At 39.6% G+C, this 22,897-nt stretch overlaps 1 protein-coding gene across 1 annotated transcript in view; it reads left to right on the forward strand.

Annotated features, from left to right (window-relative positions):
- Window positions 1-21,108, forward strand: part of RNF213 (ring finger protein 213) — a 125,092-nt gene extending 103,984 nt beyond the window's left edge. Inside the window, exons 51-68 of the mRNA XM_087955966.1 lie at window positions 291-401; window positions 1,517-1,759; window positions 2,820-2,901; window positions 4,450-4,484; window positions 4,755-4,849; window positions 6,666-6,822; window positions 8,675-8,849; window positions 9,512-9,606; window positions 11,251-11,502; window positions 14,183-14,315; window positions 15,466-15,546; window positions 15,887-16,067; window positions 16,163-16,364; window positions 16,699-16,779; window positions 17,144-17,341; window positions 19,497-19,586; window positions 19,696-19,874; window positions 19,983-21,108. Of these exons, the coding sequence (XP_087812092.1) occupies window positions 291-401; window positions 1,517-1,759; window positions 2,820-2,901; window positions 4,450-4,484; window positions 4,755-4,849; window positions 6,666-6,822; window positions 8,675-8,849; window positions 9,512-9,606; window positions 11,251-11,502; window positions 14,183-14,315; window positions 15,466-15,546; window positions 15,887-16,067; window positions 16,163-16,364; window positions 16,699-16,779; window positions 17,144-17,341; window positions 19,497-19,586; window positions 19,696-19,874; window positions 19,983-20,142 (2,550 nt within the window). The 3' untranslated portion in view covers window positions 20,143-21,108. The remainder of the gene's footprint in view (window positions 1-290; window positions 402-1,516; window positions 1,760-2,819; window positions 2,902-4,449; window positions 4,485-4,754; window positions 4,850-6,665; window positions 6,823-8,674; window positions 8,850-9,511; window positions 9,607-11,250; window positions 11,503-14,182; window positions 14,316-15,465; window positions 15,547-15,886; window positions 16,068-16,162; window positions 16,365-16,698; window positions 16,780-17,143; window positions 17,342-19,496; window positions 19,587-19,695; window positions 19,875-19,982) is intronic.
- The last annotated feature ends 1,789 nt before the right edge of the window (window positions 21,109-22,897 follow it).

Consider the following 22,897-nt stretch of genomic DNA (forward strand, 5'->3'; position numbering starts at 1 on the left):
TGGAATAGAGATTCTTATGTAAATCTGTGTCATTCCCTTGCCTGGTTTTGCCTTTACTTAATTGGTGAGAAACCTTTTACAAAACAGCTTGGTTTAGCTGCTTATAGATCGGTCTAGGAGGGTTTCAACTACTATAATTTAATACTTCTTTGGAGTTTGGAGTGTAAGGCTGTGTTATTATTACTCCAGGTTTTATTTTGTGCTCTTAATTATTCTGTTACCAGCTGCAGATGGAAACTCGACTCCTGATTATCTTACTTAGTTTTGGTTATTTGTATCCTTCTCTTCAGGCATACAAGGGCTCCAAGTCTGCACTGCCAGTTCATTTTCTTCTGACTATCTTCAGAGAGCTCACATCACTGTATGGATGCGGAAACCCAAATGCTCACCCTAAGCAGGAGGTGAATTAGTTTTCATTCTGCAAATAAGGGTTATTTTAGATGGAAATATCATGCTAATCATAGAAATGACTGGGGTAAACTAAATACAGGTACTCCTTGACAGTTCACTTAGTGACCATTCAAAGTTACAACGGCAGTGAAAAAAGTGACCTACGACTGTTTTTCACATTTATGACTGTTGTGGCATTGCTTTGGTCACATGATTTACATTCAGATGGTTGACAACTGACTCACATTTATGACAGTTGCAGTGTCCCAGAATCATGTGATCTCCTTCTGCGACCTTCTGACGAGCAAAGTCAATGGGAAAACCAGATTACTTAACAGCCAGGTTTCTAATTTAAGAACTTAACAAATCTTCCGAGCAAAGTCGTAAAATGAGGCAAAATTCACTTTAACAAATTTCTCACTTAGCAACATAAATTTTGGGCTCAATTGTGGTCGTAAGTTGAGGACTACCTTTAATAGGTTGATTGTGCATGAAATCAAATGTTCTGTGTTTTCTCCTCAGGACACTCACAACAGCAGTTTTCAGCTCAGAACGTTTGAGGGTCAAACATTTTGCACATCCTGAATGTGTTGTGGTTTCTCTCAACTGTTTCCATTTGGAAAATCTGTTGACAATATTGTACCTATAAACCAGATCTGGGCATTTCAAGGCCCATGGGTAGTCACATCTGGCCCGTAGGTAGTCCCAATCCATCCCACGATGGTGGCATCGATGGCAGGGCTTCTGGCAATGACAATGCAGTGGTGGCAGGGGGCAGGTAGCCTTCCACAACAGTCTCAGTTTCCCATGTGGCTCCTTGAGAAAATTAATTGCCCTCCCTGGCTATTAACAGGATTTCCATGTACCTGTTGCGATTTTCTGTACTGCTACTTGTGCCTTATGTTAGTGGATTCATACCTTGTCCAGAGGACTCTTATTATTACTATATTATAAGTTTCCTAGAGTCACTCAAGCAAGGCAGCAAACAACTGCTGATAACAAAGTGCAATAATATTACATGAATGAGTATGAAAATAAGTAAATAATTAATCATTGTTATGTTGCAGATTAAGTCTTTTGAACTTGTGGGGAAATCTTATTTACTTTCCCTCCCTCTGTTTTTCAGCAATGTGATATACTTAAGGAATTTATCCAGAACTCCGAGGTTCTTCCATCTGCAAAACTGAAGTCATTTGCTGAATCTCTTGTGTCTAATCAGCTCCCCTTGCTGACTCTGGCTTCTCTGTCTTTTGGCCGCAACATGATGGTGATTGAAATGGCAGTTCATACTGCAGTTGTTTTGCTTTGTGGCCAGAATAGAATCCTTGAACCTCTAAGGAATCTGGCATTCTCACCTGAAACAATGCTGGTAAGGAAGTTCATGCCGGACTTAAAAGGTTTTTTTTAAACTTAAAGTCTTATTTTAAAAAAAAAAGTACCATGCATCTTTGTTAGTTTGAATATTCAAGAAGGTTAACAACTACTATGATAACTAATGCAGATTTTTAAAAAAAATAGAGAAATGAACAATGATTAAATTAATGAGCAAGAAATCAAGGCCTAGAGAAAGCTGTTCTAGAGGCAGAGAGAGTGGGTATCAGACACTCCCTAACTTGGGAATGTTCTGTGGCAAGAACGTTATACGTTTTAACAACTGTATGGAACCATCGTGGGAGAGGCTGTCCTTCAAAGAACTACACCGGAGACCACTTAAAGCAGTGTTTCTCAACCTTGGCAATTTGAAGATGGGTGGACTTCAACTCCCAGAATTCCTCTGGCTGGCTGGAGAATTCTGGGTGTTGAAGTCCATCCATCTTAAAAGTCAGGTTCTCAAGGTTGAGAAACACTGGTCTAAAGCATTAAATATAAACACCAGCTGCTTAAATTATGCTCATGAATCATTTGGTAGAGGTATAATGGAATTTCAGGATCTTTTACTAGTTAATAAATTGCAGAGCATGCCAGTTAAACCTTTCAGACTCTCTTCAGAGGTAATGCTGGAAAATAGCAATAGCACTTAAGACTTAGATACCACTTCACAGTGCTTTGCAGCCCCCTCTAGGTGGTTTATGGAGTCAGCATTTTACCCCCCAACAATCTGGGTCCTCATTTTACTGACCTCGGAAGGATGGAAGGCTGAGTCAACCTTGAGACAGTCAGTATTGAACGTCTTGCAATGAGCAGAATTAGCCTGCAATACTACATTCTAACCACTGCGTCACCATGGCCCAAACAAATTAGCTTGTTTTCTAGTTTCCCCTTCAGTTTATTTATACCTTTACAATTTGAAGATAATTCTCAGTGTTTACTTTTTAATTATATGAGAAAATGAGTTTGGATCAGTTAGATCAGGAAGTTCTAAAGAAAGTTATCACTGTGTATTATCTAATATATCACAATTCAATTTTTCCATCTGTCCTTTCACCCAGAACGCTTTTCTGCCAACCATGCCAGAAGACATGTTGGCTCAAGCTATGAAGTGGCACTTAAAAGGAAATGTTCATTGGTATAGTGAGTATCAGCCTTTGGGGTATATGATGGGAAAGTCATGATGGACATCTCCAGTGTATAGATCTGAATAAACTTTGCTGTTTTCCAGCAACATATTTTCATAAGTCATGGTAATTTCTGTTTTGGTGAGAGTCCTCAAATGTATGTGCCTTGTGACCTACACAATGATCTTTAAGAAAATGTCATAGGACCATATGAATATAGGTGTGGGGTGTAGGTGGCAGGAGTGGGCATGGAGCAGAGAAACATTGACAAATTCACAGCCATGAAGAGAATGGCTAGTCATAAAAGACCATTTCATAGAGTGGCAAGCTAAAGTATGTAAAATGGAAATTAAGCTTAAATGCAAGATAAAGGTGTTACTGAGCTCCAAAACACAAACCTGTTCTGTTGAAACTAGTTGTTTTATTTCCCCATTTAATCTTTATCTCCATCACAAATTTCTCTGTAGGATTGCCCACTCCCTTATACCCTTCCTTTTTATAAATACACACACACACACACACACACACACACACACACACACACACACACCCAGAGCAGCCTTTTCCTTTCTTCTGGCTTCTTTATGAACCAAGGAGAGATTTATAAACAAGGACAAGAGGTTAAGAGCATGGCATTTTGGAGAGGAAATGAAGGTGTCTGTGAATTCAATGGTGCTTCTATTGTTTTACCTGCCAATTTAAACCATTTGCCATGAAACTAGCCAATTTGTGATGCTTTAAAGAATCTTCCCGACTATGATTTACAGAAATGGGAAATATTTGTAAAGATGTTTGTATCTTTACTGCCCTAGTGATGACATCCAACAAGAAAATAAAAGCATCGGTATTTTCTGATCATACATATCAACGCCATGTAACAGATACAGTGATAATCTGCAAAATTGGTGGAATCCATCTCTGAAAGCAGCCAGCAAAATTTATTTTTAAATTTGGTTGTTAAAGTGTTGTTTTGCTTAGATACAGCTTTAATTGGAGAAAAATAGAAAAAAACTTTGGAAAGATAATGCTTTTAGTCGTGCTGCTATATTGATGTACAAAACATTTATCAGTTGCACTTGGTTTCTTCAGCACAGGTATATAAATTTCCCCTGAATAGGTCTCCTACTTCTTCCTAAGAAATAAATGCAACTTTCATATTTACTTCTATTTCATATGACATTGCTGTTTTTGAAGATTCAAAAACCAGACTGTTCTATAATGCCTGCTTCATCTTAGAGATTGTGGGTCATAATAAACACATACGAATAAAAGCATAGATTAAAAAGACTAAAAAGTACAAAGTTAAATGGAACAAGTTAAACGTAAAAACCAAAATTAAACAAATATTAATGTTGAGGATTTAACAGGCAATCTTTCTGGTAATTAGCTAAGGAAAGTATGGCATCTTATCTGCATCTTGAATGTCTTTTTTCCCTTTGTTTTATCTCTTTTTTATGATGTCATTAGTGTTTTGAATTTTGATTATAATTATGAATCCTGAGAATAATTTAGAATTACTGGCAGTATTGTACTGATTTACTTTTTGCTTTCTTTATTCAACCAGCATGTCCAAATGGTCACCCCTGTATTATTGGAGAGGTAAGAAATGGAAATGGGGAGAGGGGGAGGGAGGGAGGGAGGGGAGAGAGAGAGTGAGATTGTTTTGTATTTATTTGGCTTAGCTCTTAATGTTTTCTTCAATAGTATATATGTCTTAAGGCAACAGACAATTAAGTCAAAATTATTACCTTGATTAATAATTTAAAAAGGATATTCTAATCACATGCTAATTGGACTTGACTGAAACAGTGAAGAACTATTTTTGTTCTCTATTTTATAACATTTGTGTCCCCCCCCCCCCCCCAACAGTGTGGTCAACCTATGCAACGTAGTCGTTGTGTTGATTGTGGTCTTCAAATTGGAGGTGATAACCACAGGCCGCTGCAAAACTTCCAAAGAGCAAGGTTTGAATTTCAATTTCATGGAATTTTATTTGAAAATGCTGATGAAATGATCTGTCATTTACTGACTTTTTGTGTACACATATAGTTTCCTTGCCTGGCAAAATTAGATTGAATATCATCTATGGACTCCTAATGTCAGTTTTCATTCTGAATAGCTCTAGCTAATTGTGATTCTAACTATACCTACTCCTAATTTCTTGGGTCCAAAATATGTATAATGTCAAAGGGACGTGGTGGCTAAGTTGCTGAGCTTGTTGATCGAAAGGTCGGCAGTTCAGTGGTTCTAGTGCGGCATAACGGGGTGACTCCCGTTAACAGTCCCAGCTTCTGCCAACCTAACAGTTCGAAATAACGTAAAAAATGCAAGTAGAAAAATAGGGACCACCTTTGGTGGGAAGGTAAACAGTGTTGCGTGTACCTTTGGCGTTTAGTCATGCCAGCCACATGACCACAGAGACGTCTTCTGACTAGCACTGGCTGTTTGGCTTTGAAACGGAGATGAGCACAACCCCTAGAGTCTGGAACGACTAGCACATATGTGCGAGGGGAACCTTTACCTTTACCTATTTATAATGTGACAAAAAGGAATCATGCAAAGGGATAGATATAAATGGAGCCTTGAGTTCTTGGTGATCTCTGAGCTTGGTTGTTGTCTTGCAGATATTTCATTACCCAAACTAGGTAACATCTGCAAGAAATGTCTACAAGAAACATCTGCAAGACAACGATCAAGCTCAGAGAGCAGCAAGGACCCCCTCATTTCAACCCTGATCTACAAATATTGGAGCAGTTTTGAGTTCAAAAGGGAGAGTGTTTCGATTGCTAGGCAAAGTTCCCAAGGAAGTCAGTGGTTGTCAAAACAAGATGAGATTTCTCAGATTTTATAGAAAGGGCTTTCGTGTACTAAGAGCTAATTAGAACAGTTTCAAGGACGAGTCTATAACCATTGGTTGTCACGAAAAGTTCTTCCAAATGGTGGTCTCTGTGATTCACATACATAGGGTGAGAGAGAACCCTTTTAGAATCTCCTGAAGCAGGGCTGTCAACATTTCATTTTGAATTCAACAATATTAGCATGTAGATCAGAAGATAATTTGGACTGATAAGGAGTTTCTATTGTTTCCTCTTTCTCCTGAATTTTCTATTCCCTCATGAACCATCCCATCCCTGAACAAAAAGAACAAAATGTTTAAGATGCTTGCTAGGATTACTTCAGCAATCGTATAATGTATTTAACTTTGTTTGCAACAGTTCCTTAGAGAAAGTAAATACTGCTACAACTGTGTGTATTGCATAATATAAAGATAGTCCTCACTTACAACCACAATTGAGCCCAAAATTATTGTTGTTAAGCAAGACAGTTAAGTGAGTTTTGCCCCACTTTACAACTTTTCTTGCCACAGTGAATCATTAATGAATGATTCATTAAGTGAGTCATTACAGTTGTTAAGTTAGTAAAAAAGTTGTTAAGTGAATTTGGCTTCCCATTGACTTTGCTAGTCAAAAAGTCACCAAAAGTGATCACGTGACCCTGGGGCACTGCAACCATCATAAATATAACCTAGTTGCCAAGCGTCCGAATCTGGATAATGTAACCATGGGATTGCTGCAGCAGTCGTAAGTGAAAAATGGTCATAAGTCACTTTTTTCAGTGCTTGTTGTAAGTTTGAACAGTTACTAAATGGATGATGGTAAGTCGAGGATCAGCTATATCCACCCAATTTTGGATGACAAATTATAATTTTCATTACCTGGAAATCATTGTAAAATAATAGGAAAAATGAGCAAATTTCCCTGTGTGATATCTTTGCAGCAGTACTCATGACAGGACACAAACGGGCCACGTTCTTGGAGATCCTAGGAAAAGAGGTCCAGTGATCACATCAGAGAGGGAGTTGTCTCCAGCTGTCCTAATTCTGATTCGCTTGCTCACTCACTTTGCATTGCTTCTGGGAGCCTCAAATGATGCCCAGGTATTTCGTTTTGCACAAAAAATTACAACTTACCTGCTTCTTTCTGAAATGCATTGTACACAAAGAGACGATGACTTATCTAAAATGGAATTACTTGAAAAATCAGGTTTTCTCAATATTATGAAAAGTAATAATTATTGGTCCTGAGAATACAAAGCCATAATACCATGTTTTCCTGAAAATAAGACCCAATTGGAAAATAAGCCCTAATGTGTGTTTCGTAGCAAAAATTAATACAAGACCCAGTCTTTATTTTCTGGGAAACATGGGTAGTAGTCATGTTATAGTAATATAGTACTAATTATAAAGTAACAACTTCATTCAAGCAGCATAACTACAATTAGATGTTTAATGATCATGGAGCATAAGACACCCTGGGCACTGTCACTGTACCATGCATGCTTCAAAGTTTCCAGGAAGCAAAATGGAGACCATGATCTTCTAGGGCAGAGTTTTTCAAACTTGGCAACTTTAAGATGTGTACATCCAGAATTCTCCATCCAGCATATTTAGAGTTGCCAAGTTTGAAAAACACTTCCCTGTTTATTGACACTGGTCTGGATGAAATCTTATAGTTCCTTTCCCTCAGATACTTGTGCTTCACTTCTTCCACACTCATCCTATTTTCAAAAGTTCCCTGCATATTTCCACCTTATATCAGAATTAACTGTAAATGTGCTTTGTTTAATCAAAGCTGTAGTTAGCTATTCTCTGCAGTTATGGGCTATAGTTAACTATTCTCTGACTTGCATTCTTGGCAAAAAGTATGCAATCTGAAATGTATGGGGTGTTTTTGTTTTTGATGTGAGTGCTCATTGCCCATAGAGAAATATTATTGATGTTCTTAATAACACATTGAAAATAAAGTAATTTGCATTTCAGCACTCAGTGAAAAATGTAATAATGAAGCATGTTCAAAATTACCGTGTTTCTCATATAATAAGGCCGGGTCTTTTCTTTTTTTTTGAGCCCCGAAAAAATGGCTAGGCTGTCTTTTCGGGGGTGACTTAATTCCCCCCCCTTGCATCTTCGGGTGGGTGGGCAGCGACGGCTTGGATGTTGACCTCGGCATTGGTGGGGCACTTCGTATCGGGGTCAACGCAGGCAGCACCATATCCGGGTGTGCAACAAAAGTACTTCCTAACAGCAAGCCCCCCCACCATTCCCCCCATTTTGCATGTTTTAATATAGGCCTTAATTTGGGGGGAGGGGCTTAATTTCATTTCATGCCTATAAAACATGCTGGGACTTCCTATTGGGGGAGGCCATATTGTTGGAGAAACAGGGTATGTTTTTCACTCAATTCTAAAACACGGATTACTTTAGTTTCATTGTGTTACTAAAAATATCAGTAATACTTTTCTATGAGCAATGAGCACTAGCATTAAAATCCAAAACACCCTAGGCCTTTTAGGTTGCATACTCTTTGCTAAGAATGCAAGTCAGAGAACCAAGATGTTGGACTGGCACTGGAAAAACTTGAGCTTAAATCCATCTGCAGCCATAGAGTTCACTAGGTGATTCTCTCATTCCAACCTACTTTTCATACTTGTTACTACAGGAAAAAATGGAAGAGGGATCCATGTTCTATGCCAGTTTGAGCTGATGGGTAGAAAGATGGAATAGAAACCTTAACAAATCAATAGGTTGAAAGAGTAGTGCTTGATTGTGGTACCAGAAAATTAAAGTCAAGAGAATTGTGGGCTCCCCTTGTATAATAGTGACATATTCATTTATTTTCAAGTTAAAGGGATGTTTTTAAAATACTTGCTTAAGTACCTAGCTTTGTGATTAAATGCTCATTCACAAGTCATGTAGACAAGAATTCTGAATGGTAGGTTCTGTCGCTCAGTCTCTCTTGCAGATCATAAAACCACAGGTTCAGGATCCAGTAAATTTCTTGCTGCAGCATATTGACAAAGACTTAGAGCAGTTGATGAATACTCTTGGGAAGAGTGCTGATGAAACCACTAATGTCATCCATCTCATTCTGTGTAGCCTTTCCAAGGACCAACATGCAGGACAATGTAAGGACAGCAGCTTGCCGAATGTTGTTTACATTTAAAGACGTACAATTGCAGCACATTTTTTAATAATATACTTAAAAGGAACTGGGAGGACCAGTGACCAAGAGTGATTAAATATTACACCCACGAGAAATCACTGCCAGTGTGTAGTTGCCATACTTGGCTTTTAATCTGATTTCATTAAGGAATTTAGATGTGTTAGATAATTTATATCTGTCCAAAAAGCCTGTGATGATATTTTTATTAACCTGCACAAAACTCTGTGATAATGGTTATGGTAATAAACAATGGTTAGCAGGGGGAAATAATGGTGTGTTAAACTCACCCACCAACATTTTTTGGGCAACCCAATAACTTGCATTCTTTGTTTTAAATCTTGAACTCACTGAATTCCCATATAGTTTCTTGTATAAGTTTGGAGAAATCACTTCTGCATCTGTAATTCAACTGTACACTGAAACACACTGTGAAAAGAATATGTAGTCCATACACAGCTCTTTGTACTATTCTCTTCTCACAATAGCAATATAAGGAAGAAAACAGGTTTATTTTATTTCAGAAATTAAGACAAACCTTCTCCAAAAAATCTAGGAGGTTCTGAATCTAAGAAGCAAAATAACTGGCTAGTTTGGGGCCAAATAAATGTAATAAATCTTTTGCAGGGCCAGTACACTTTAACAGTCAGCTTTCCATCAAAGAGCACAGAAACAATTGGGAAGAAAGTGTTGCACGCACCATTATTCTGCCTGAACTAAAGGTAAAAAAAAAATGCTTGTGTGTCCCAGTCTCTCTCTCTCAGTCAGTAAGTCTGTCTGTCTGTCTCTCCCCGGAATACCGCCGATTAGCTGTTCCAGCTGCCTGTATTCCTGTATTCCGGAAGGCCGATCCAACTGCCAGCCAGCTGCTCAGCAGTGAAGGCTCCAGCGTTCCCAATGGTGGCAGCGGCAAACGCCACTGCTGTACCATCCCCCCTCACCCTCCACAATATTTGCTTCATAAGATGCAGACATTTCCACCCACTTTTTTGTACGTCCTTTAGAGCAAAAAATATTCTATCTATCTATCTATCTATCTATCTATCTATCTATCTATCTATCTATCTATCTATCTATCTATCTATCACACACACACACACACACACACACACACATTCAGATAGAAATGCTATTGCATGAAAACTGTGTGTGTCTGTGTCTCTGTGTGTAGGTGGGCAGGTATGCATATACATATATATGCATATATATGTTTATGCATACATACACACATAGACACACAAACAAGCCAGGCTGAATTTAAAATTAAAGTAAGTTTTATATGTTTATATAACATATAAACATGACACTGGGCAAAATGTGGGTTAGATATAAGAAAAACTATGTTTTTTCTTGGTGCTGTAGACACAGTCAGTTGGCAATACTGTCTTGAGTCTATACATCATATTAATGGTATATAAGGCTATTATTTGGGCCTCTATCGTGTGTCATATTAGCAGTATGTAACATCAATTGCTAGAAACCAAGAAATTGCTGCTATCTTATCTTCCTTAATGATCTGAAAGAAGCAAGGTATTAATTAGTTTATTAGTTTATTAATTAATTAGTAATCTGTTTAAACTAAGTTTAGTTCTGCCAAAGGAAGAGGGCTGACATATCCACCATTTTAACCTTCCTCCAATCCTATACTTAAGAACGAATCGATACAGCCTTGCATAGAGGCAAACTTAACATCCTCATGATAACTCTAGTGCTTGGAGTGAACTCCATAAATTGTATAGAGTTGGGTTCCAGATCACAACAGACATGGGAGATAGTGTGACAGGCTACCAAGAACAACACAAGGAGTTAATTCTGAGTAATTTCCTTTATTGTTCTTCACTTATAAGACAGAATTTTGCTAGACTAAAGCAACTATCTCCATAACTACAGATGTATAGTGTATATCCCTATACCAGAAGGAGAGTTTTTTAACATCTCTTCCTGCCGACTATACTTTACAATCTGCTGCCTGTTTTCCCCTTGGAAAACAGCCCCAGACTATGTTCCCCCAGATATTGAGACAGCTTTTGTATATCTACCTTATGATGGTTTTAGTTTCTTAGCTCGATTTTCCAGAACTGTGGAAAAGCTGACTTTTCATATAACTCTTATTCAGAATGGAGACCTATAAGACACATTTCAAAGCCACATTTTTGAACAGTAGCTTTTAAGAAATTATCATTCAGCTTTTGAAAGCTCAGTATATTTGAATTAAGAAAATTACCTAGGTCAGTCACTCAAGTTATCATTACAGCTGTACAGATTCCTGGGTGAATGCTATAATTCTGATATTGCTTTAAAGAAGTTGTTTTTATGCACTCTCTTTTTATGATGCCTCTCACACATGTGCCATGTTTTCTAAGCAGCTTTTGGATAAAGCACTTCTGGACTTGAATAAACAAATCAGTGAAGATGAAAGACTTTCTTCCAACCCTGTAGTGAAAATTATTTATGGGGACCCTGCAGTCTTCCTGTCCCATCTTCCCAAGGACAGTGCTATACATTCCTCTCGGATATGGAGTTGCAAGAAGAGGATCTCAATCGAGCATCTGGCTCACATCGTCCAACAGAAAGGCAGCAAGGATACTGTGACCATCTTGCAGAAATTTTTGCAAAAGGTGAGCATGCCAATATCTTTGCCAGTGGTCATGTCATGGGATTTGTGAAACAGAAAATATGCAGTGCTGGAACCTAGTTGTCAGCTGCTTGTCCTAATTGTCCAACACAAAAACCTGTGTCTGCCTTCTTTTTTTGCTTGAGTTTTATTAATGTAACCATTTTGATCTAGGAGTAGAAATTCCTTTTGTCAGCTGCTTGTCAAAAGCTGAGCTACATCAAACCGTGCAGAAACTTTGAAACATTAACATCACAGTTGCAACATAAGGAACCTCTGTTGGCGTTTCTATAGTGCTGTCATCCAGAGACCCAAATCTGTTCTAAACTTAGTTCTGTCAGATTTCAATGAGGCTAGCCTTTTTTTAAAAAAAATATATCATGCTTGCACATGTGAAATTAATAGTGAAACCTAATGGCGGGGCAAATACATGGTTGCTTGATCATTTAGTTGCTAATCCAGCTGCTTTCTGGATCATCCTTTGGATCAAGTGCTTACTGCACAGAAATCAGTTGATTTGCCCTTGTAGCAGGAATGGGCAGGAATAAACTAAATCACAGAATTATTTATTTTAACTGGATGTGGTGGTGGGAGAAATTATTGTCTTATTTTTGATTAAGAGGAAAAAACAACATTAATTTTTCATATGAATCTTTGTTGTATGCATCAAGTGTACAGTTGAAAATAAATCAGCAGTTTTGGCTACTACCTTTTCGTAGAAAGAAAAGAAAAGAAAGGAGAAAGAAAGAAGAAAATGTTTTATTAGATGCAGTTCTTTCTTGAGAGTGGGGATCAACATCAAAAATAATATTATATTATTAAAGTTGAATCAGTATAAAATTATTGCTCAAGAGATTTATTCACAACCATTGCACATTCTCCGGTGCCCATCTTAAAGCTGTCCAAACCCATGCAGATTTGCTCAAGCAGCAGGTTGGACTAGAGCAGTGGTCCCCAACCTTTTTTGTACCAGGGACCAGTTTCACGCAGAAACACTTTTTCAAGGACCGGGGGGGGGGGGAGGAGTCCGAGTTTGGTGGTTTGCTTGCAGACGTTTCATTACCTGACTAGGTAACATCTGATGTTGTTACCTAGTCGGGTAATAAAACGTCTGCCAGCAAACCACCAAGTTCAGGGAGCGCCAATGCCTCCTCATTGCAACCCTGAGTGACAGATATTCTCTTCTATTGGGACATTTAAAATGGAGGGTTTCAGCTGCAGATTCAGGAACTGCGCCGGGCTGAGGATGCGCCTTCAAAAGCGCTGGGCGGCGGGGGCCCACAGCTGTCTCCGCGGCTCAGGACAAGTCCCTGCAGGACGGCTGAGAAGCCCCGCCTCTCGGCCCTGCCTCCCTCAGCCTCATCCCTCAGGTGTCTGCCTCGTTCCTCTCTCAGTCGCTCTCTCGCTCCTCCACTAGCCCAGGAAGAAACTGCTTCAAAGAAGCCGGCAGGATGGCTTTCCTGTCAGCGCAGCTCCTCCGAAGCGCCCGTTCACCCCCACCCCGCCGCCCGCGGTTCAATCCAGTGCTCCGTTCTGCCTGCCTGCCTGCCTGCCTTCGTTTCTGGTTGTTTCGGAGCAGCTTCGGCTGAGAAAAAGAGGTGAATAGTTATTATTCTCAGCCGAAGCTGCTCCGAAACAACCAGAAACGAAGGCAGGCAGGCAGGCAGAACGGAGCACTGGATTGAACCTGGATTGATTGGCGGCGGGGTGGGGATGAACGGGCGCTTTGGGGAGCTGCGCCGACAGGAAAAGCCACCCTGCCGGCTTCTTTGAAGCAGTTTCTTCCTGGGCTGGTGGAGGAGCGGAGAGAGCGACTGAGAGAGGAATGAGGCGGGAGGAAACCGAAGCCACTGAGCCGGAGAGCAGGACAGGCTTTGGTTGCTTCCTCCCTCCCCTTCTTTCATTTGTGTCCTTGATCCCTGATCCCAGCAGCATTCACCGAAGGCGAAGAAAGCCGCCATTTTTATTTTATTTTTTATTTTTATTTTCTTTGCGGCCCGGTGCAAAGTGATCCACAGACCGGTACCGGTCCGCGGGCTGGTGGTTGGGGACCCCTGGACTAGAGGACCTCTAAATTTCCTTCCAGCCCTGTTATTTTATATTCAGAAGGTTTTTACGTTCACTTGTTCTCAACCACATTGAAGTGCAATGTGCATCTTCTGGCTAAAAAGAATTTTCAATCTAAAAGGAAGGGCTGGGTTGCCAGTTGATTGCTTACCCAAAGGTAGAATAAGGATAGAAAGAGGAACAATCAGCATTTGTTTTGATGAAGTGTAAGAGCGAGCAACTTTATGCCTGAAATACTACAATTGTCGATGATGCAGTAGCTACTTATTACCATACACCTTTCTAAATTGTTTATAATTGGGTAATTGTCAGCAATACTACTTTTCCAGCTTCATGGACAACAGAAAGTGAATGTCTACTAATATTGATTTATAGTTGATCTGTTAATACTGATACAATCTTTTCCAAGTGCAAAATGAGGAGCACATGCCCCCAATGCTGTCCTACTTTTGAGAGAACCAGATTTCATGTATACACACGTGTATGTGAATAAACTAAACGTATACAAACTGAATGTGTAAAGCATACATAGTGTTCTTTCTTGACAATTATCTTGTATTCATTTCTAGAGATTCAGCTTCTGCTTTCTGATTTGACCTTGTCTGTTCAATTTATAGGAAGCTGAATTGAGGCAGGTGAAATTTCTGCCAGAAATTCTTGCTCTGCAGAAAGACTTGGTGAAGAGATTTCAGAACATCTCAGAAATTGAGCATCGCACAATTGAAGATTTTCTCAGCAATTTTTCCTCGGGTGAGATTCTCCCTTGCTCTCTGGTTAGATAGCAAAGCATAAGAGCATTAAAGTATTTACTTAACTACCAAGCATATTTAGAAAACAAAGGGGTTTAGCTAATTGGAGAGTATTAATCTGTGCAAAGTCTGTGCTTGGCAAGCATTTGCAAGCCTCAGTGTCCGCTTAACAACTTGCATGGTCGCTTAATGACTGCAACTGGGAGAGCTGGGATTGCAGTCATTGAGCGAAAGGTGACTTAATGACCACTTTGTTCAGTGACAAAGATTCTGGTTCCAATTATGGTTGTAAATCAAGAGCTACCAGTAGATCATGCCTAGGGATAATGACTTACTGTATATACTCGAGTATAAGCCTAGTTTTTCAGCCCATTTTTTGTGCTGAAAAAATCCCCCTCGGCTTATACTCGAGTCAGATTCCCCTCTGAAAAAAAAAAATGGTGTGGAGTCGCGGCCTCCGGCGGCAGCGACTCCCAACAGCCCCAGCCGGGAAGGGAAAGGCAAAAAGCGCTTTGCCTTTCCCTTCCCGAGGCGGCGGGACTGGGGCCGCGCCGGCGGTAGTGACTCCTGACTCAGGGGGCCTCCGAGGGAGGGGAAGAGAGTGACTCCTGCCTCCCGCTGTCATCATCATCTTCTTTTGGGTTAGTGAATCAATTAAACCTTTCATGATAGTGAGATCGTTTCCCAAATTAATTATTTTTATTTTTGAAATTTACCAGTAGCTGCTGCATTTCCCACCCTCGGCTTATACTCGAGTCAATAAGTTTTCCCAGTTTTTTGTGTAAAATTAGGTGCCTCAGCTTATATTCGGGTCGACTTATACTCGAGTATACACGGTATTTGGATGTCACTCCATCCTATTGTGATGGTTAGGCATCTTCCAAGATTATGGAACTCTTTCTGAAAAATATACTAACTAAATTAAAGCTTTGAGTTATATGCCTGAGAGCTAGTAGGGTCATTGGGGTGTCAGGGATTAAATAATAAGTGTGACTGATAGCCACAAGGAATGGTGTGGTATCTTGTGCTGGATAGAACTTAGCCTGCTGCAGCAAAGTTCCTTTTATTGTCTTAATTTTTTTAAATTTTAACTTTGCAATAAATTTTGGCTATATTCCATTTCTTTTTACTATGTTTCTTGCATCCTCTAGGTGTCGGGTCACAAATGAAAGGCAGAGTGGAAAAATTTCTGGATGTGTGGAACAAACTCAGATTATCCATAGAAACCAATGGTGAGATTCAAGCTTACTTTATCAGTCAATCAAATGGCAGCAATAAGGGATTCCTCAGTACTACCAAAAGAAAAAGAAAAACCCACGATGTTGTACTATCTTTGGCTGGCCAACAGACTCTAGCCCATAAAGCAGAGCTGTTGCCCACTAGAATTTGCTGACCTCGTGCATCCCTGATCATTGGTCATTCAGTGGGGGGACTGAAGGAATTGTACTTCAGCAATATCTTGGGGGGGCACATGTGATGGCTATAAATCATTATATAAGCCAGGAATTATTCAAAACTAAAATGGAGTATTGAACAGTAAGATGGTGCCTCTGGCTTCTTTCTCCCCTGCAGGTGAAATTAAGCTTCCTAAAGATTATTGCAGTATGGACCGCACAGTGAAAGATCCATTTGAAATCCTTTTGCCTCGCCGGAGAGGTCTAGGCCTTTGTGCCACCTCCTTGGTTAGCTACCTCATTCAGCTGCACAATGAGTTCGTCAACACCATAGCAAAGGATTCAGCAGATGCCAATAGGTATGTAGTTCTCAGTTCTCCCCGCAGCTGACAGATACTGCTGAATAAACAGCACAGTTTATTTTCTCTTCTTTTTCCTTCTTACTTCTCAACAGATACTCTGTCAGCCCTGCTGAAGTGGCCGATCTGCACATGATCAGTTATGAAGTCGAAAAGGATTTGATCCCAATCATTCTGTCCAACTGCCAGTATAGCGTGCAGAAAGGAGGAGAGGCTCTGCAGGAATTTGACCTGGAAAAAATCGAGCAGCAAGTTGTCAGTAGATTCTTACGAGGGAAGCCCAAGATCGCATTGCAGGTATGTGCACCGTGAACATATTTTCTTGGGAAAAAAATAAAGGACAAACCTGAAAGGGGGGCAAATCTGAAAGATTAAAAAAGATAATTGCATATGTTTATAATTTTGCTTTACAGAAGAAAATTTAAGAACAAGAAAACAAAAAAAATAAATCTAAAGGACAGCTTTCTGAAATACAAGAGTGCTTTTTTTAATAAAGGACATATGTGGACTATCAGTATGCACCATAGAAACTTGATGTAACTAGTTAGTGTTCTGGAGCCTGTGAGATGAAACTGCTAGTCCAGAAGATACTCTGCTGACCAAGCATCTGCTTTGTTCCCTTTCTTAATAGGGCATACCCACACTGGTACACAGATATGACCAAAATTATGAGCATCTGTTCAACAAAATCAAGACAAAGCTGGAAACTCTGGTGAGTTTTCAAAAAGAGGAAAAGACAAGCAAATCTCAGTATCATTCCATTTGGTGCTTATTTACTTGACTGTAAACCGTGGGGTGCTCAATACACATTGCTTATAGGAAGGTGTGCATTTACTGTTCAGTTGAAGTAATTTTATCTATTCAATGTTACAGATTCCTGGGAGTTTTAGTTGTCACTTTGTAGGGGGGAAAACTTTGCTATAGAGATTGAGCAATGGTGAAAGCAGCAGTTTTCTTGAATATGTGTGCAGTTGCTTGCAGGCCCTGAAGGAGGTGCCAGATGTCATGTGCCTTTTCCTTATAGAAAAAATGAGCCAGGAATGAATGCTGATTGATCTTATCTCCTTATGTTACAGAGCTCCCTTTCAAACTCTAAAATGGGCATGATCAGAGGGGATTTGGTGTCGTACACTGACATCTGTGAGGCACTCTCGGTCACTGAAATTATCTTAGGATTCCTGGCTACAACTGGAGGTGACTCACATATGACTTTGGCCGATTATGCTGAAAACGTCCTGCAGATGAGCAATCAGATAAGTCTTCCGGTGAAGAAGGTGAGTGCAAGGGATCAGAGGCTCACCTTTCATCTCTGCAAGATGAAAGAGCAAAACCAGTGAGGATGAGGCTATATACCGTATGCATAGCTCAGACTGAGAAAGGTAGCTGACGTTTTCCTCACTTAGTTCAGATCTCTACTCTTTTAATCACTGAAGAAAGTTTCTAAGCATGTTTGTGAGTGGTAAATAACAGTCTTCTTGAGATTATAGTACAGAATTATCCTTTTAATTGGACTGTACTTTGATAGTATTTGGGTGGTGGAAAGGAAAAGCAAGTTCAACTGGAAAGAGATTAAAAAAGATCCCTGATGGATCAAGTAAGTGCATTTCAGACAGGTTATTTACTTAAAAGCAGTTTATAAATAAAACCAATACATTCCACTGTTTCTACTGGCAGCCAATAGCCACCACCACATCTTACAGTAGTACTTTCTAGGATTTATTACGCAAATTTCTAGGTTGACCCATTACAACAACTATAAGTAGCTTAACCGTCCCCCACCTTCTCCCTTATCCCCGCCGCTGAGCGCCCACATTATCTAGTTTGATAAAAGTGCCCCCTGAGCCCAGCACTCACAAGATGGCGGCGCCCCAGCGGCCCGGTAACGTCGTGATCTGGACATAAAATAATGAAAAGATGTATCATCAGAGGAAACAGTAGAGAGGAAAACCCTTCCTCAACAGAGACAAAAACCAACGCTCCCTTTCGCCAAGCACCCTAACCTAATGCCTTGGGGGAAGAGCCATGTTTTTAATGCTCTTTTAAACGTTGGCAAGACGGCATTCATACACATCTCTTGGGGGATGCGGTTTCAGAGGCTGGTGTCCTGACAAAGAAGGCTTATTTCCCAAGGGCTGCTAGTAGATGACTTTGTTTAACTGGCAGGCCCAGGAATGAGCCAACTGTCGTACGAGACAGAAAGCTCCCCAGATAAATGGGCCCTATGCCATGTAGATTTTAAGGTGACAACCTCTTAAATTGCACCTGGAAGCCAAGTGGTGGCCAGTGCCGTTCACAAAGCATGGGCGTTACATGGGCATAGCATACTTGCCCATCACTATTTATCTCATTGCAGTCAGGACCAGCTATAGCTTACAAATAGAGTACCGCTCCATGTAGAGACATTGTAGGATCATACAATTATGCCTTACAAACTTTGTAACTAAAGTATGGTTGTAAGAAGGGCCCTCCTAGTCCAAGAAGAGATACATCTAGTGCCCAAGACGAACCTGTGTGAAGGCCCTCCTGGCCATCTGCTCCTCCAGGAGGAGTTGTGAGACCAGGAGCCCCCAATTATATACCAGTCCGAGACAAAGATTGTGCAGTCTTCCTCATTAGGGGCCCAAACACTCCTTTGTCTTGTTAGGATTGAACCTGAGCTTGTTCCTCTTGAATAAAAAACACTCAGCCACTAGGTGTCAGGTCACAATATCAGCAACATCACTTGGGACTAGCCCAGGGACAAGAGGCATAACTGAGTATCACCAGTGTAGTCATGATGCCTGACCCAGAATCGGCAGATGGCCTGACTCCGGATAGGACACATCACTAAATTAATTATTTGAAACATTTCAAAGCAAAACATCTTGTGTAGCCTGGCCTCTATTTTTTTTTATTATATAGGATATTTCTGCTTCACCATTTTAATTAGCCCTGCCTTTTAAAAAGTCTACTTCTTTGTCCATAGAAAACTACTGTTTTTGCAGCTGGAACACCTAGGAAAATCCCTTTCCATTGTTATAATTACCTAGAAAAACCTCTTCCTAGGATAGCCCTAGACTGGGCCAAGATTCTGTGGTGCCATAGATGTAATCCAAAATGTAATCCAATCTAGGTTCCCTTGAATTATAAGGTGTTGAGAGGCAACTGTTAGTGCAGAATGTGTGTTGTGCTTTAGCATCAACTGTCTCCATGCAAGAATTGAGTTTGGTGCTGTGCTGCACAGAATTTACATGAGAAATGTTGGCAAGCACTCTTCTCATTATTAAAAGATTTCTAGAATAAATTTTATCAGAAAAGTTTATATTAATATTTTATTTAATTACCTAAATGGCCTTCCATGAATGCCATTTAGAATTAACATTTTCTTTATCATTTGCAAAAAAAAATAAAACTTTTATATGTGTGTGTGTGTGTGTGTGTTCATTTCAGGCACTGAGCCGATGTCAGCTAAATCATGCCATTTCCTTGTGGCAGCTCCTTTCTAGTCATAAATCAGAACAGCTGCTGCATTTGAAAAAGGTAGGATGTGGGATAAGGATGTGCTCACTAGACATTTCTTGCCACTGTTTTCTCTCTCCTCCCCACATAACCATTTCTGTCCGTCTCTTCCTCCTAATGTATTATCCAGGATCCTTTTGGAGAGATCAGTGCAGCCTACAAAAAGAAACTCGACGTGGATAGTATCAATCTTCTCAAAGCTTTCCTCACTCAGACAGGGCTGGAGCCCTTCCTTCAGGAGTTGCACGAAATGATCATGCTGAAATTGAAACATGCCAAAGTTGGAGAAGAGTACAGTCCTACGTGGGGGTAAGAGTGTGAGCAGCCCAACCCTTTTGGTTTTTAGAGTGAAATACATCTTGTTTTGCAGAGTATCTTCCTGTTTTGGACTCATTGTTTTTCCTTTTTTTTTTCCAGCCTGAAAGAAGTACTTGTTCCATATCTTGAAGGAAAAGGTAGCAGTGAGCTTCAGGACTTGGAAGATATGTTCCCAGAAGATATCCTGGTTTCCCAGTGTATCGCTGCCTGGAAACTAGCTGCTACTCTTAAACGGAGTGGATGCGGCCCAGGAAATTAATCCAGGCACTTTTCCTGTCTCCCTCCATTCACTGATGAGCGGAGCAGTGTATTTAATTGTTGGGTTTTCTTTATACTTGTACAAAAAGAAATGAAGGAGATAACAAGTTTTTGTATGTAAGGTGATCCTAAATCATGGTGCTAAATGTGAATAAATAGTGATGCACAAACACAAAGGAATTGGTGCTTTAGATAATGAAGGATTTCTAAGAAATAGAAGTTGGATAAGTACATTGCATTCAAAGGATTTTCATTGTTACAGATTTCTAAAAGGACCATGTAACAGCTATAACTTTGGCTTTATAGACTTCATTATAAACTTTCCTCTTTAATCTGTTTTAGAATTGGCAGGGGGCAGAGAAACAAACTTCTTTCCCTCAACTTTCCTAGATTTTCTAAACGCTACCAAAGTTATCTTTTTTTAATCAGGGACATAATTTCTCATACACTGAATTCTCATACACTCTGAGACTAGGTATCTGAGCAAGTAGTTAGAATCAAGCAAATATGTAAGTGAACCATCCCAACCATGTTTACTGATAGTTTGAAATAGGCTGTGAGGTTGCACTTCCTTTGATTTACTGCGTCTTTTTTTCTAAGAAGCTGTGGAAATTAATATGTTTCCTGTTTAAAGATGCTCTTGCGAGATAAAGACCAATATCTACTGATAGTTTTTAGCTGTCAAAGATAAATATGTACTGTATTTAAATAGTTCTTAGTTTTGATAGTTAATTGACATTTCTACCAAGTTATGCATTAGGCATTGTCATTTCAACCCTCTCTGAACTTAAAGAAACTGAGCTTGTTATTCTTTCTTCAATTGTGCCAGGATGATGTCTTAATACAGGTTGCTGTACTGCCAGAGAACAGAGTATGCCTTGACTTATTTTTTTAGTCTTCAAAAATTGCAATTTATAAAAATTACTTTCTAGTCTTTTTCCCCCTTTATTAAAAAGTCCTTGTTACAAAAGTGTTCAGACTGTGTCCCTTATTCTTTCTATAGCACACCTTGCACTTACATCACCTTTCTTGAGCTGGAGAACATGGTTTGGTTTTACTACTTGTCATTTAATTAATTGACAAGTAGCTAAAACCATTAACAATTTTACCAGATGTCTTCGAAACAGGGAGCTGTGCTATGTTAATATAATCCATGAACCATAGATTTAATTTGTTCAGAGACAGGAATCTTCTTGAACCTTCTACAAGAATTAGGATATCAATTACACACATTCTACTGATTGGTGCAAAAGAAGTCACCAAACCTGCCACCCATAAGGAAAATATTGACTGGACCCTAAATGATTGTACAACTGAAATCATACACACAACCTTCTACAATGCTATTACAAATCTGGGACTGGAACAACTAGTAACCAACAACACTAGACTAAACAACTGCCTCGATCTCATCTTCTGCAATAGTTTGAATTTAATTTACGGAATACAAACTAAAGAACCCTTTTCCAGCAGTGACCACAATATGATTGACTTTTGTCTCAACATACGCCGACACATAAATCACCACAATGATGTAATCCCCAATTGTAACTTCAAAAAAGGCAACTATTATCTTATAGACAACGATCTCTCATCCCTTGATTGGCAATCTCTATTCACTGGATGCAATACTGTTGAAGACCATTACAACTTATTTTTACTTGAAGTCAAAAGAGTCATCAAACTATATGTACCAACAACAACTCCCAAAACAAAACAAAAAGCAGATTACCCATAACAATAAGGAAACTTCAATCCAAAAAGAGATCACTCTGGCGGAAAAACAAATCTGGTCACGTTGCCAATTTCAAAAGCCGATACAAAAATTTATGCCACCAGATAAAGACCGAAGCATCAATTATCACATTAAACAAGAGGAAAACCTTCTAAGCACCAATTCCACCCGTGCTTTTTACAATTTTGTAAACAACAAACTAAAAGACTCAAGGTCTATCCCACCCTTGATAGGACCTGATGGTAAAGACTGCAATGACGACACCACTAAAGCCAACATCTTTAACACATTCTTCGACTCAGTATTTGTAAACAGCAATGGATCATGCCCAGTATTTCCTAGCCGTACCACAGATAACAACAATGATCTAATACATATCGATTTTACAGAAGACAATGTTGAAAAAGCACTACACAATCTAAAACCATCTCTATCTATTGGACCGGATGGAATATGTGCCTACTTCTTAAAAAGCTATCCACTGCCATAGCCAAACCTCTAAGCATAATCTTTGAAAAATCTTTCAGGACCAGCTCCTTGCCTAACCTATGGTCACAAGCCACAGTTATCCCCATCTTCAAAAAGGGAGACCCAAGCCTAGTTGAAAATTACAGACCAATCTCCTTATGCTGCATCACCTGTAAAGTCATGGAATCAATTATTAACCAATCCATCATCCTCCACTTAGAGACAAACAATCTACTCTCCAATAAACAATTTGGTTTCAGAAAAAAACTATCCTGTAATCTGCAACTCTTACACTGCAAAAACATATGGACGACACAACTCGACCAGGGCAAAGCAATAGACGCAATCTACATAGACTTCTGTAAAGCCTTTGATTCAGTGGTACACGACAAACTACTCCTAAAAATAAAATCCTATGGTATCTCTGGACAACTGAATAACTGGATAGAAGCATTCCTGGCAAACAGACAACAAATGGTCAAAATTGGGAACGTCCTATCAAATTCTGTACCTGTCAATAGTGGTGTCCCCCAAGGCAGTGTTCTAGGACCAA

This window comes from Notechis scutatus, chromosome 2 (genome assembly GCF_049901735.1).
Source record: "Notechis scutatus isolate UNSWTSFEM ecotype Mainland chromosome 2, rNotScu1.2, whole genome shotgun sequence".
Classification (NCBI taxonomy): Eukaryota; Metazoa; Chordata; class Lepidosauria; order Squamata; family Elapidae; genus Notechis; species Notechis scutatus.